The 14797-nt window shown below is 30.6% G+C and overlaps 2 protein-coding genes across 6 annotated transcripts; one reads left to right on the top strand and one right to left on the bottom strand.

Annotated features, from left to right (window-relative positions):
* Positions 1-4550: 4550 nt before the first annotated feature.
* Positions 4551-10545, bottom strand: LOC105450264 (E3 ubiquitin-protein ligase MARCH5-like). Of its 5 annotated transcripts, none has more exons than XM_011690024.1 (7): positions 10285-10545; positions 9151-9364; positions 8689-8857; positions 7305-7513; positions 6300-6618; positions 4977-5148; positions 4551-4730 (listed from the first exon to the last, which is right to left on the bottom strand). In XM_011690024.1, the coding sequence occupies exons 2-7, from the start codon at positions 9326-9328 to the stop codon at positions 4575-4577; spliced, it is 1203 nt and encodes a 400-aa protein (XP_011688326.1). In that variant the 5' UTR covers positions 9329-9364; positions 10285-10545; the 3' UTR covers positions 4551-4574. The 5 variants fall into 5 exon arrangements, with proteins under 5 accessions (XP_011688326.1, XP_011688324.1, XP_011688325.1 ...); XM_011690022.1 differs by lacking the exon at positions 10285-10545 and adding an exon at positions 9460-10278; XM_011690023.1 differs by lacking the exon at positions 10285-10545 and adding an exon at positions 9873-10278.
* A 1795-nt stretch (positions 10546-12340) lies between these two features.
* Positions 12341-13965, top strand: LOC105450263 (CDKN2A-interacting protein-like). Its single transcript, XM_011690020.1, has 4 exons — positions 12341-12510; positions 12596-12799; positions 12922-13055; positions 13213-13965. The coding sequence occupies exons 2-4, from the start codon at positions 12630-12632 to the stop codon at positions 13938-13940; spliced, it is 1032 nt and encodes a 343-aa protein (XP_011688322.1). The 5' UTR covers positions 12341-12510; positions 12596-12629; the 3' UTR covers positions 13941-13965.
* The last annotated feature ends 832 nt before the right edge of the window (positions 13966-14797 follow it).

Raw genomic sequence — 14797 nt, 5'->3', positions numbered from 1 at the left:
CTGTTCTTTACACTTCCACTTTGATATTCAGTATTTCACACACTTACGAAGTAACTATGTAATCACCATATGTAGAGTAAGAAAATATGGAAAATGGAGCATTGAATAGCTCAATGATAGAGCATTATTGTCTGTAAAGTAAAAAATTCCAGATTAGATTGCTGGTCCTGCAACTCTGAATATTTAATTGGAAAAAACATTTCGTTATTACTCTATTGAGGAATTGTATAGAATATAAGCTCCAAGAACATAAACAAGGCCGAATTTACTTGGTATAAAGAGCGCTTACTGAAGTGCCTTATGAGAAAGATAGAGAATTATTGACACATTTGTGAAAAAAAAATACATATTTATTTTGATCTGTATTGCAGCATATCTAAAACTTCATTAAAAAAGGAGAGGGATACTTGCGTATTTTTCTTTATCAAAGCTATCTTTCTCGGATTACTTTTCGAGCTATAAATTATAGTTTAGAAAGCTATAGTTCTAAAAAACTACGCATAGTTCAGTACGCGCTTTTTTCTCGATTTTATTTCATTCTAAATGTGGACATATAAGCGAACGGTTGAAACCACGCAAAATAATGCAAGAAAAAAGTACACTTTGAGTATTTGACTTGGTTCCCGATACAGATATATTTTGATTTAAGATCGTTTCTAGCAAGATTTAGAATTCAAAGTCAAGTGTAGGAAAATTAATATACTTATTTTCATTTGTAACATTTACTTTGTAAGAAAAAGTTGTACATTTTGTTGCATATCGCTTTAACTGTTATCTATTTTTATTGTAATATAAAGCGTTATACATAAAAATTTTGTTTTTTTGATCAAAAATATATATTTTAAATAATATATTCCTTGTATTCCCCTTTTATATTTGCAATTTAAAAAGTATTGATCATTTGTTGCAAAGTAGATTGTAAAATAAATTCGTATCGGTAATATTTTTTTGAGATATAATATATATACATATTATAGTATAAAGAAGTCACATATAGATTTCAAAAACAGGTAAATTATTTACAACTTAAATAGAAAAGATGATAAAAGGAATTTCTTATGATATTCTTAAAATATTAATAAATTGTTAGTAAATTTCAAAACTTCGTAATTGAAAAAAAAACGTATTTCTGTATATATTATTTTCGAAAGTGATGTTCTTAAAATTTAAGAATATTTTCGTGATTAGAAAAAATACATTACTTTAAAGTTTTTTTTATTTTGAAGTTTAAATATTTAATAAGGTTATATAATATATATAATTGTTGCATTAGAGAGTAATTTTGAAGTTAAAAACATCCTTTTGTTACATAAAAAACATTATATTGCTTACATTTAATCGCACATTTTTGAGTTACAGAAAATGATTCTTGGATATGTTTAAAAAGAAGATTAAATATATTATAATTCTCTGATAGTTTGAATGATCAGAAACGAATGCAGAAATAATTTAAAAAACTTATTTTTAATTTTATTAAATTTGTTATTTCATGGCACCTTCTACTTATAATTTGAAATAGATAAAGAAAAAAAGGATAATAGCATTAAGTGTTTTCCTATAAAATTATTTTTTTAACCTTATGTTCCTTTTTTTTAGAAATGTTAAACTGATTTCTGGAAATTAAAAAAAATTTTTTCAGAAATGATATATAATTTGATTGCGTTTTTAATAAATTATAATTTTATCAAAAGTTACGAGCAATTGAAGTTGTAAAAAAATACCTTTATATAATTAGAATTCAGAGCTTATTTAAAAAAAAAAAACGTCAGTCAAATGTAATCATATGAAAAAAAAATAAAAGATGTCTTAAATATGTTAATTCAGTGATGAAAAAAAGGAATATAAAGTTTCGTCCTGTTATTTTTATAACAGGACTTTTTCCTTAAATATTTTTTAAAAACTGCATACATTTTTGCAAATAATTTCAAGAAATCTGTTAAATAAACATGTTTGTATAAAAAATTTCTGTTACTAAGAATCTTTCCCTAGGAATTTTACGTATTAGTTATATTTGAAGGTATATTTTATTGTTAATTGTATTAGATGAATTGGTTTATAATATACAATATTTTATATTTTGTAAGACTTGTGTTAAATTTAATTAGGAAAAAGAGGAATTAATTCTATTAAAATATAGTTGAAGTTAATCGACACATTGACTGCGTTCCGATGTACACTACCAGTATTGAAAACTTATGGTTTACGTTACATATACTATAGATTTTCAGTGCTGACAGTGTATATTGGAACATCGTTGAAAAAGCTATTAAAGAATAAACTTATTAAAAAAATGGGACTATTAATACCTGACTACTCGATTCTTCGTATATAATTTATTTTAAAGTAAATCAGGTACTCAAATATTTTTATCTAGAAAATAATCCAAAATAAAAGATTATAACATAATATTTGACGCACAGAATCATTGTAAGACACAATGTTTGTTCGAAACATTCTCTTGTAGACAAGTTAATAATTATTCAATCTTTTGTGTGATTATTAAGTACTAAGCGATTTATTGATTTTAATTTTTATTATAATTTATATGTATATTATAATATATATATTATAAATTTTTATTATAATTTATATATATATTATAATATATATTATAAATTTTATTATAATTATTCATTTATTAATTTTAAGTAATAGCCAAGTATATGGATTGGATAATTTGCGACTTTTTGAATATTCAGCACTATTTCAAAACATAAATGCATAATATATGAAACAGATTATAGATGTAACTATATGAACACTGAATTTATACGAGTAAATAATCATGGTTTTTTTTAATATTTGCTACAAAGATTACTTTATGACAGCATTTACATGTGAGATTAGATTACAAAATATAGTTCATAAACCTTAATTTTAATGTAGTATATTTATGTATAGATATATATGTATATATATGTACGCATATATACATATACATATACATCGTATACATACACACATACACACACATATATATAATATTTATATATAGATGTCATTCTGTAGACGTATCTAGAGTCACAGTAAATAGTTTTACGTAACAAACGTTTGTCATAGCAATTTGTTACATTAAATTTTTCTCTGCAATAATACTTGAGTTTATTTTTACTATTAATATAAAATTCAAAAATAATGATCATTAATAGATTAATTAAAGCACTAGAAAACACTAAAGAAACATAAAGAAAAGGACCGTATAATTACTTCTTTCATTTTTTTTTATCATGCAAGGAAGATTGTAGAAAGTATTACCCGTGTAATATAATTATTAAAAAGTACTGTTCCTCTAAATGTTGATTTAAAGGAGATGTCACCTTTACATTGCCCAACACCATTCATCTTTTGGAAAATACAATCCTAAATTAATCATCGACCTCGCTCAAATAATCCTTATTTTTGTATACTTATGTACAACTATTTCTTTATTCCATCTGTATTATGATCACCGCATGGATATATATATATATATATATATATATATATATATATATAATGTATGTATGTATATATACACATATACACACAAGGCATCCACAGAATCTCTTACCATCTTTAAATTTGGAAACGATTCAAAATTGTGAAAAATCGCGAAAAACGTATTCAACTGTTTTGAGGGACTCTTTTAAGGGAGTTGAAGATATTGCCCCCAATGTGCTGCTCCAAGGGAGACCCCACCTGAAAAATTTTAAATGGAACCTCTCATTTTTTATTGCATATTTTTATCAGCTTATCTCGAGAGCTTTTCAAAACACTGTAATAAAATATTTTTCCATTAAGCACTTTTCGAGTTATAAGGCTTGAAAGTTACAGTACCGCTGGCATTAGCATTATTCAAGGTGTCCGAACAACGGCTAAAACCTTTTGAATGTTAAGTAATGATAATAGAGCGGGTTACAATTTACTTTTGAATGTTGAGGATCATGAGTTTGGCAAAATAAATGTCGAGATCATGATTATTGGAGGTTGTTCCTCTTTTTTCAAAAAATAAAAACAATTTCAAATATTAAAATAAGAGCAACAAGCTTTAATGGCTTTGACTTTGACACATGTTGTCAAGGCCATGATCTTGAACAAAATTCAAAAGGTTTCAAGCTATTGTTCGGACACCTGCAATAATGCTGGCAGTAATGAAACTTTCAAGCTTTATAACTCGAAAAGTGCTTAATGTAAAAATATTTTATTATAGTGTTTTGACAAGCTATCGAGATAAGCTACAAGAATATGCAATAAAAAATAAGGGTTCCATTTAAAATTTTTCAGGTGAGGCCCCTCTGGAGCAGCACACTGGAGGGATAACATCCTAAACCCCTTAAAAGAGTAGTCCCTCGAAACAGTTGAATACGTATTTCGCAATTTTTCATAATCATTTCCAAAGTAAATAAACTTTGTGAACGCCCTGTGTATATATATATATATATATATATATATATATATATATATATAATATTGAAGATTACATCTGCCAGATGTTTATGTATTCAAATATCGCTATTGTAATGCGCTGATCTACTTTACATTGAAAAGTTATATCCACACTGTAATCGACATTCAAACATTCGTTGTTATTTTATTTAACTTCGATCACTCTCGGAGTCTTGTTGCCTTTTATATAATGCTACGTTGCTCTCTGTATAGTCCATTACGCGACGCTGGCACTGTCTCTTGTATTGTTGTTGTTTATGATAAATTTTGAACGCGCCTTTTATTGTTATAAAAGCTGCACCACCCTAAAAATACAAGAAAGAAAAAATATGTTATAAAAAGTTATACGCACATAACAGGAAACTACTTCTGTATAAAAAATGACTATTGTTTGCTATGAATTATATAATAGCAACTTAGAGACGATTCTTTAGTCACAAAAAGAATAATGTTAATTCTCGACATTTAATCAAATGTATACAAATCGTTTTGTATATTAAGAATAATACATTTTGTGATAGCATTTTTATAATTTAAATTAATACACGTACCAGTAATGTTCTCTGAAAATTGGAACTTATGCTTTCGAAGAATATCCTTCCACATAGACTAGCAATGGTTGGTAGTAAAAGTGCGCCACAAAGAACACGCGTTGCAGATACCGGATCATTCATTGGTGGTATATCTTCAGATTGTATACTTGTGTTGTCTTCGTCGGTATAACTGTAAGTTATATATATTAAAAATATTATTATTTTAATTGAATACACGATAATTTGAACTATGTCGCGTATGTGAATATCATAAATAAATTTGAGAGCGCCTTCTACTTTTCGAGTTCAGCTGGATCTTGGTACCTAATAAATTCTATATGAATTTTTTAATTCCATTATTCAAGCGCCGTTTAAACTACGCGCCGAATCAATTTCGGACTTGCAACGCAATCATTAGCTGAGACTGGAATAGCGAGATCACATTTGATCTTCAATTCTTAATAAATCGATGCTTATAAGCATCTTAAATTATCGAAAAGAACTTATTGCGAAAAATATTACCTCAGCCAGAGTATTTTTGGCAATAAGTTCTTTTCAGTATTTTAAGATACTTATAAGCATTGATTTATTAAGAATTGAAGATCAAATGTGATCTCGCTATTCCAGCCTCAGCTAATGATTGCGTTGCAAGTTCGAAATTGATTCGGCGCGCAGCTTTAACGGTTGAATAATGGAATTAAAAATTCATATAGAATTTATTAGGCAAGAACCGTGATCGTAGAAAGCGCTCTCAAATTTATTTGTGAAAACTGTTAAATTATCTTCCAACATTTACATAAAGAGAATGAATTCCTAGAAATTATTACTTCTAATAAATTTTAAAATATAAAGTCTGGATTTTCTAGAACGGTCTTTTTTTTTATAATAAATGAAGGCATATTTTGAAAAATTTAAACTATTTTTTAAATAATTATTTTTTTACATAACTCAATTGTCCTTATTCGTATTAGAATAAAGTCAACGAAAAATGAATATTCATATTTTATATGTAATCAAAATAAAATGTATGTTGCAACTATTCATTTTTCAATAATTACCAAACATTATCTTTACATTTTTACATATAGAATAAAGACTGATTTATAATTAAGAAATGTGCAAAATATTGACCATAAGACGTGTGTATTCTTGAAAATTAATAAACTCAGCTAAACGTTTTTTTTTCACATTTCAGAATATATCTAGAAATTTCTAATGTTTCTCTACAAACAGAACATTATACGTGATATGTACTATTTAAAAAAATATAAATAAATATTAGATTTCCTTGCAATAAAAAATAAAAGGTTACGTTGGAATATAAATGATGTTGATACAAACCTGCTCGGTAGAAAATGCCTTAAAATAGGAACTTTGGATGCATGTCGCCTCAAAAAACTAAGGGCCTGATCTTCCCAACGAAGCATTTTTCCCAAAACTAACATAATCGGAATGGTCGGCAATCCAACTAGTAGAACTAAAGGATCGGCCTGTTCCATCATGGTGAGCCCGTCCTTGTGACCTACCACTTGCATAACAGTCACCGCACCATAAGTTACAGCTGTCCAATATATGGATCCAACTACAATACCAGCAGCAATGAAAGGACATACTCGGAAGATAACTGCATCGATCGTATCGAGCACCACCACTAATGGACCTGCAATTAATTTGCATGTAGGATACTCTACATGTGCAAAAAATATAATATCACTATAATATAGATATATTTCTAATAAATACAACAATGTCATATAATATTGGGTCACCCGGAAAGTTCTGCGGTCTTCACTCATGGGGACAGATTCAAATTGGTCATGTACGGTACTTTTTGCAATTTATAATTTCTCCGCCAGTTCTTGTACTGTATAACGAAGATTTTTGGCGAAGCTTGTTCCAGCAGATCATCATTCACAGTGCAGAGAAGCGTCTAGATCGCGCCTCGTCTTTGAAAGTGAAATTACCTTGTTTCACAAACCACCTCCAAACTGAATCATCAGGCATAGTACCTTGTCCGTAAACTTTACAAATTTTGCGCGCTGTCACGCATGCATTCTTGCCATTTCTCAAGTAGTAAAACCATAATATTGCGAAAATATTGTTTCCGATTCTCCATCTTTAGGTCATTATAGACTCGAATAAATCGAACATATACCATTATGGATGAATGCATGTTTAAACAAAAGATTGCTCTTTCTTATCAACTTGAAGTTAGAGCTTTCTCATTCAGTATTAGCACGAAATTCAAACTGATATCCGCGCAAATGTGAGAACTTTCCGGATCGCCCAATACATATAATACATACATACATATATATGTAATAATATATACATATATATATTTACCCATGTTTGGATAAACTATAATATATTCTGTATTGCATTGTGGACATGCCACAGCATGTCCAGCATGACCCTTTTGCTTTTCATCGACCCATCTCTGAATACATCCTTGATGAACCCATTTTGTAGTACCCCGACAATGACATGGTTTAACCCAAGCAGCAGTCGCATCATCTTCATCAGTTGCAAAACATACCCAACAGTATCGCCTGCTGGATAAAAAGAGCAACATTAGAAATTGATATAGAATATGTCAAACAACAATCGCTGTAATTTGTTTTTAGAGTTAAAAAGAGATATACAAAAGCTTGAAAAATATTTATTAATAATAAATGAAATAATAAACATTTATTAACAATAATAAATAAAGTGCATAAATAAATACAATAAGATTGGAATATAATCAAGTTGATACGCACATTCTCTTGATTTAAAAAAGTATATATATAATGATAAGATTATGTGTGTATAAACTTGATTATATTCCAATCTTGTTGTATTTATTTATGCACTTTATTTATTATTGTTAATAAATGTTTATTATTTCATTTATTATTAATAAACATCCTACAATAATAAATAAAGTGCATAAATAAATACAACAAGATTGGAATATATAATTGTATTTACTTATGGACTTTATTATTGTTATACATACATACATACAGGGCTGGGCAAAATACATCATTAAAGTATTTAAAATACAAAATCCAAAATACTGGTAATCTTAGTATTTGAATTACAAAATATAAAATACTTTCAATCTTTCGACTTGAAATACAAAATACAAAATACTTTCAATCTCTCGATTTGAAATACAAAATACTTTTAAGTTTATTTGAAATACAAAATACTTTTTAATTCAATCTTTCAATTACAATAATATATAATGTTAAGCTCTCCTCTCCAACAGTCCTCTCTCCACTTTTAGAGAAAGAAAAGTTGTTTTACTCTCTTCACTCTTTAACAGTTCTATTGTCTTGTATCAACCGCATGAGAAATCTATTTACTAATGTGAGATTATGAAATTTGACTCTGATGACTTGATATTGCTTGAAACTTGACGAAAATAATTAGTATCGCTAATTGTCATATAAAAAAAATTTAAATTGCTATTAATTATTGTCAAGAATTTTTATCAATAATTTCTTTATTACTGTATAAATTCTTTATTATTGTATTAATAATTTCTTTATTGTATTTCAAATACAAAATAGATTGAAATTGCACATTTGACATACAAAATACATTGAATAACTTTTTTGAAATACAAAATACAAATTGTATTTCAAATACTGTATTTCCAAATACAAGTATTTGAAATATGCCCAGCTCTGCATACATACATGAAATACATAAATGCTCTAAACAATAAGCGTGAACTTACTCTTCCTCTGGAGTCAACGATGGCACACTAGACGTAATTTGATTTGGCGATGACGCCCCATCAGTAATATCAACAGACAGTTCATGATCCGTTATGTCGTCCCACGCATTCTGAGAGCTATCCTCCTCCAGCGATGCTATTTGTGGCGTAGCTTGAGAATCGGATACTTCTGTTACAAAAAAAAAATACATAGTAGTTTTTCTGTGTATCAGATAAAAGAATTTTTCACACGCTATGCATTAAGGTAAACGTTCCAGTGGCTGAACGTGTATCTATATCTGAACACGTACACAAAATTTTTTAATCCATTATCTCAAATACTTTTTTTTATTATAATATCAAAATTTAATTGTAAAAATATTTAAAGATTGCAATTAAATTATAATATTATGAAAAAAATCATTAAAAAATAAATTTTTGTGTGCTTGTTCAGCTATAGATACACTGGTACGTTTGCCTTACCATTGTTAGGGTCGGCAGCTTGTCTATCGGATCTCAAATTTGTGCTGAGCCTCCTTAGAGCCTCCTCTATGCTCGGAAGACGTCTGATGTTGGCCCTGGTTATGCCCGACTCGATACGCACTATCCTTCCGCGGCTGTCAAGCCCGTAGGAGATGTGCGGCATGTTATCGTCCGACATTGTGCCTCAGCGGGATGCTCGCGAGTTCATTACCATCTTGAAAACACATTGTTAAAACGAACACTTAAATTAGTCGGCATACAAACGCGCGCGCGGCGCTCTGCGGAACATAATTTGCGAGGCTTTCGTACAGGTGCAAACGATTGACTTTCAAGCGGAATTCGAACTTTTTCCGTTACTTCCGAAAACGCAGGAGGTTACAATTGGAGGTTACAACTGATTACATCAGCAGAAAATCTCGTGCTACGCGAGTTATTGCGCTTTCGGGCATTCCGTTGCGCGAATTTCCGGAGTGAGGATACCGCGCGAGTATTTTTTCTGCACGCCGCACGTAAAAACGGATGTCATCATTACGCAACGTAATTTCATAGTCCACGCGATACGCTTTGTCGGGGTTGCTGTTGCCAACGTCCACGACTGGTTTGTGTCTCGCGTATAAAAATTGGCGTAAGAACACACGAGAATTCGATCGAATATTGCAGAAGCGACAATCTTTCGTCTCGACGAGAGTAAAATTGCGATTGTCAAGCAACGTTAAACATACGTATAAGCGACGACAAGCGTGGCGAACGGAAGCTGTTGGTTGGGCGAGCGATTGTGTCTCTCCTCGCCAGATAAACGCGCGCGTTGCGCACAGCACGAGTTTATAAAAAAACTGTCGGAATTGCAATTTGCTCTGCAGCTGTTGAGGCCTCAACGAAAACGCGAACGTCCTGCAGAGATTTATGCAAGAATCGGCGTGACTCCTCTCGGATATAATATGTTGCACAAAGATCGAGGTGCGATACACAAAATTGACGCACTTTCGCGAATGAAACGTATAAAAAAAACAGTGACGGCCCGTGGGCAACTATACGCGACGACGTTTGTGTATCCCGTTCCGGCGAACGGCAATAATGCGTATACGATTCGTGTACGAAACAAGTTCCCCCAAGGTTTCTGTCAATGATATATACCTGTGTATATCGCACGTGTTATTAATATTTTTGGCTTGATGTTTGCAAGACGACTTACAACGACTTTCACTTTCACGATCACGTTTTTCTCTCGCTTCGTTAATTCTCTGATCTCTATTTACATATACAATGCGGAAAATATTTGATTGTTGAATAACATTTTTTCTTGTATATTTATATATAATAAGCGAATATTTAATTTAATGTGCATTGTACATTCGATAATTTGTGATTTGATTCACGAATAATATATAGTAAATTTAATTGTATATTACACGAGTTGTTTTTTTTTTAATCTATATGTTTTAATTCTTTTCAATATCAACTTAATTTTTATTCATCTTACTATTCTACGTATAAAAGTATCAAGATAAGATTTTAAATTATTTTATCTTGATATTTTTACATGCAGAGTAATATTTCGATCAAAAATTTTTCTGTGTGAGAGATTATGTATATATATATATATATATATATATATATATACAATATAAATATATAAATCTATACAATATATATACAACATATATATTTTTTTTCTTACATGCAATCTGATCGAATTTGTTGCCAATCTCCAGCAAACTGCTAACATTTTGTTATCAGGGTATACAACACACACACACACACAACGCACGTTGTGTGTGTGTGTGCGCGTGTGTGTGTGTAAGTCAAGTTTTAAAAAATAAAAAAAATGATTCATGTGATTATATATATTGTGGGCATTTTTTTTATTTCTTTAAATTTTTTGTCCAAGAAACAACGTAAAAATGATTTTTTTAATTATTATTTATACCTTCTCATTTAAAAAAAAAAAATTTTACAAAAAAATGGATATATATAGATAAAAGAACTCTAACATGAACCTGTTTTCGGTTTTCACGAAAAAAACAGTTTGACGGGACGAAAAGTATTATCTTAAAAAATTTTAAGTTGAGATTTTGCCCTTTAAAACGCTATATAAGATGAAAATTATATACAAAATACAAAAGTGAGCAAATTCACTAGGATATTTTTAATTATATTGGCCAATATCTAGTAAATTTATTCATTTTTGTAATTTTCACATTATTTATTTGTGAACACAATGTAAATAAGAAATGAAGGACTCTGAAGGATTGGTTGACTTTTTTATGCCTTATTTCTTAAAGCCGGTTCTACATTAGTTCCAAGCCAATCGCAAGCTTGTTGCGACAGCCAATCTGAAGCTTGCATTTTAAAATCAATGCTTCGGATTGACTGTCGCAACAAGCTTGCGATCGACTTGCAACTAATGTAGAACCGGTTTTAGTCCCAAAACACAATAGATGTAGTAAGCCTTAAGCCGTAAGAAATTGACCAATCATAAATTATTCTCTTCAAATTCAACTGTGATTGGATTGGAATTTCTTACGGCTTAAGGCTTATAACACCTAGAGTCCTAGATCACAGTATAAAGGTCCATCTACAATGAGAGCAGTAAGTCGTAAGCCGTAAGAAATTTACCAATCACAGTCGATTATTCTTCTCATATTCGACTGTGATTGGTGAATTTCTTACGGCTTACGATTTACTACTCTCATTGTAGATGGACCTTAAAGGTGTCTTTTCATACTGACGCTCGATGCTCATTTTTAGCGTCAAAACAGATCACATGATCAAAATTGATGCTCAGTATTCGTCAATTTTGATCATGTGATCTGTTTTGACGCTAAAAATGAGCGTCGAGCGTCAGCATGAAATCATATCCCGAAACACAATAGATGTAGTAAGCCTTAAGCCGTAAATGGACCAATCGCAGTCGAGTGTGAAGAGAATAATCGATTACGGTTGGTCAATTTCTCATAGCTTAAGGCTTACTACATCTATTGTGTTTCGGGACTAAATAGTATCTCGGTGTCTAGACCACTTCAGCAAGCTCGTGTCGCAATGATCGTTAAAAATTATATATCTCGAGATCGCGACAACCAATCAATCACGTCTCGCCAATTCTACCACTTATTTGAAAAAGCAGAGAAGCAATTGGTCATCGAACAACTCACGCTTCTTTTAGTTATTCTTTGGAGTCGCCACGTGCGTCGTGGACACAAGATTTTTTGTGAGTTTCCGATCTAATACGAGAGGAGCGTATCGTGAATCGTCCTGTATTTTTTAGTAAACAAATATATTCTATTTTTTTGCTGAGTTGATCTTCTAAAAAGGACAAGAAACTCCAGATTAAAAAAAGAAATTTTAATCTGTGCGAGGAGAGTAAGTTAGAGATTAATCATTGTCTTCTACACGTATCTCAAAAAAATCGTGTATTAATCAAAAGAGGTTAATTGGCATCCTACAGCTAGAGATTTGAGACGGTCGTCTACAAGCAAAGGATGAGCGTGAACGAGGATTGGGATGTGGAGCTGCACAAAGTGGAGTACGAGTCTGACGAGCACTGGGAGCTGCGACGTAAATTTTTGTTGGCCCACAAGGAGAAATTCCCGGAGGATACGCTCGTTTGTTTGGCCCAAGTGTTCGTCAATGTCGAACTGTTAGGATGCAGGTAGCGATGCAACCTGACGAAGACACGTGTTGTTCTTGCGTCTTTACATATATCACATATATGATTAACTTGATGAATATTAGATATTTCTTAGCTACAAGTTTGCCGTAAACTCTTCGCAGATATCCCCAGGAAACAATGGATTTGGTGGAAGAATTGTCGCAGGACGTCGCGGCCGAATATAGAGAAAAGCAAAAGAAAAAGTTACAAAGAACGTTTGTGGAAGCGTCAGAGGCGGCGAGTTCTAAGGTGAAAGGTATAAAGAAAAATTGTGAGTTGTAACACATGTAATTTTTTTTTCTTTTTTTCGTACTTTATTACGTGCGCTATGTGTCTATTAAATATGACTTGTGATCTATGTGACGAGATAACGTGTCTATGCGATAATTATATGAGAGATATTATATATACAGGATGCACTGCTAAAACATCTACTGTCACAGAAGAAGCTACCCCGAACACGCTTAATCATATATCAGACACAGTCAATCCTACCGATCAGTCTCGTAAAAAATGTTCTAAAAAAAATAAAAAACTTAACAAGAAGAAATCGCTTCCTACTGCTACAAACGATCATGAATACATTTCGAACATGATTGCATTTTGTCAGTCTACTCTCACAGAAGAATCTACATCGTCCATGTTTAATCATCCTGTACCAAACACAGTCAATTCTACCGGTCAATCTCGTAAAAAACGTTCCAAAAAAAGTAAAAAACTTAACACTGAAAAAAAATCGCTTCCTAATGCTACGAAAGAACGTGCATCCAACGCAGTCAGTCCCGACTATCAGTCTAGTGAAGACACTGATTCTAGACGATATTTCAAAGAAATGCCGTCTAAAAGATTACAAACAGAGCCACACTCCGAGGAGATACCATCTAAAAGATTAAAAACAGATACATATTTCGAAGATGTATCATTTGATAGCTTAGAAACACAGTCATGTTTCAAAAAAATACAGTCCGAAAGATTAAAAACAGATGGAGATGTCTCATGTGAAGATCAAGATAATCTGTTCAAAGACATTGTTTTATGGGAAAGAGCAGGTGACAATGCGACAAATATTCTGCAATCCTCAGCTGCTGTATCTGGTAAAGTCTTGAAGTGGAAGTGTTCTAAGAAAGAAAATGGCTGGTAAGCATATTTTTATATTTAAAAAAATTGCGTCGTGTGTGTGTGCATGTGCGCGCATTATATTTATATATATATATATATATATATATATATATATACACACACATATAACAAATAAAATTTTTCTCTGGAAATTTGCTCACAAATGCTTTGCGTAACAATAAGAGATAATAAGAGATTTTTAAGTTACAGAATTATAGGGATGAATAATGTTGAAATACTTAATTAATAAATAAATTAAATAATTAATGACCTTTAATCATTAAAGCGGAGGATAATGCAAGCGTGCAAAGAAATTACAGATGCACAATTTCAGTCAGTCACTCATTTTCTCATCAATAGATGAGACAATGCTTGTCTCAAAGTTAGAGGCTACTATTTTGAACAATACATTTAATTATATTTTGATTATTGCAAAGCAATAACGAAGATAAGAATTCGATATTATCTAGAATAGATCTAGAATTTGATATTATTCATTCCAATAGTTCTGTAATTTAAGAAGTTAATATCTCTTAAACGAAGCGTTTGCCAAACATCCAGAGGAAAATTTTGTTTATTTTGAGATCCAAAATTTATATTTTAAATTTGGTGATTCAGTCCTGGAACATCCTGTATATATGTGTATATAAAATATAATAAATGTTAAATTTATATATTTACATATATATATATATATATATATATAGTAAGAAATATATATATATATAATAAGAAATATAATGAGAAATATCTCATAAGAGATAATTTTTGCAAGTATATCTATTTACGAAAGTTATGTTTATATTTATATATTATTTATGAATATGAAATGTAAAATATAATGAATGTTTAATATATATATATATATATATATATATA

The sequence above is a fragment of the Wasmannia auropunctata genome, unplaced genomic scaffold (genome assembly GCF_000956235.1).
Source record: "Wasmannia auropunctata unplaced genomic scaffold, wasmannia.A_1.0 LD336064.1, whole genome shotgun sequence".
Lineage (NCBI taxonomy): Eukaryota > Metazoa > Arthropoda > Insecta > Hymenoptera > Formicidae > Wasmannia > Wasmannia auropunctata.
The sequence above is the reverse complement of the archived record's forward strand: the minus strand, read 5'-3'. Positions and strand labels throughout refer to the sequence as shown.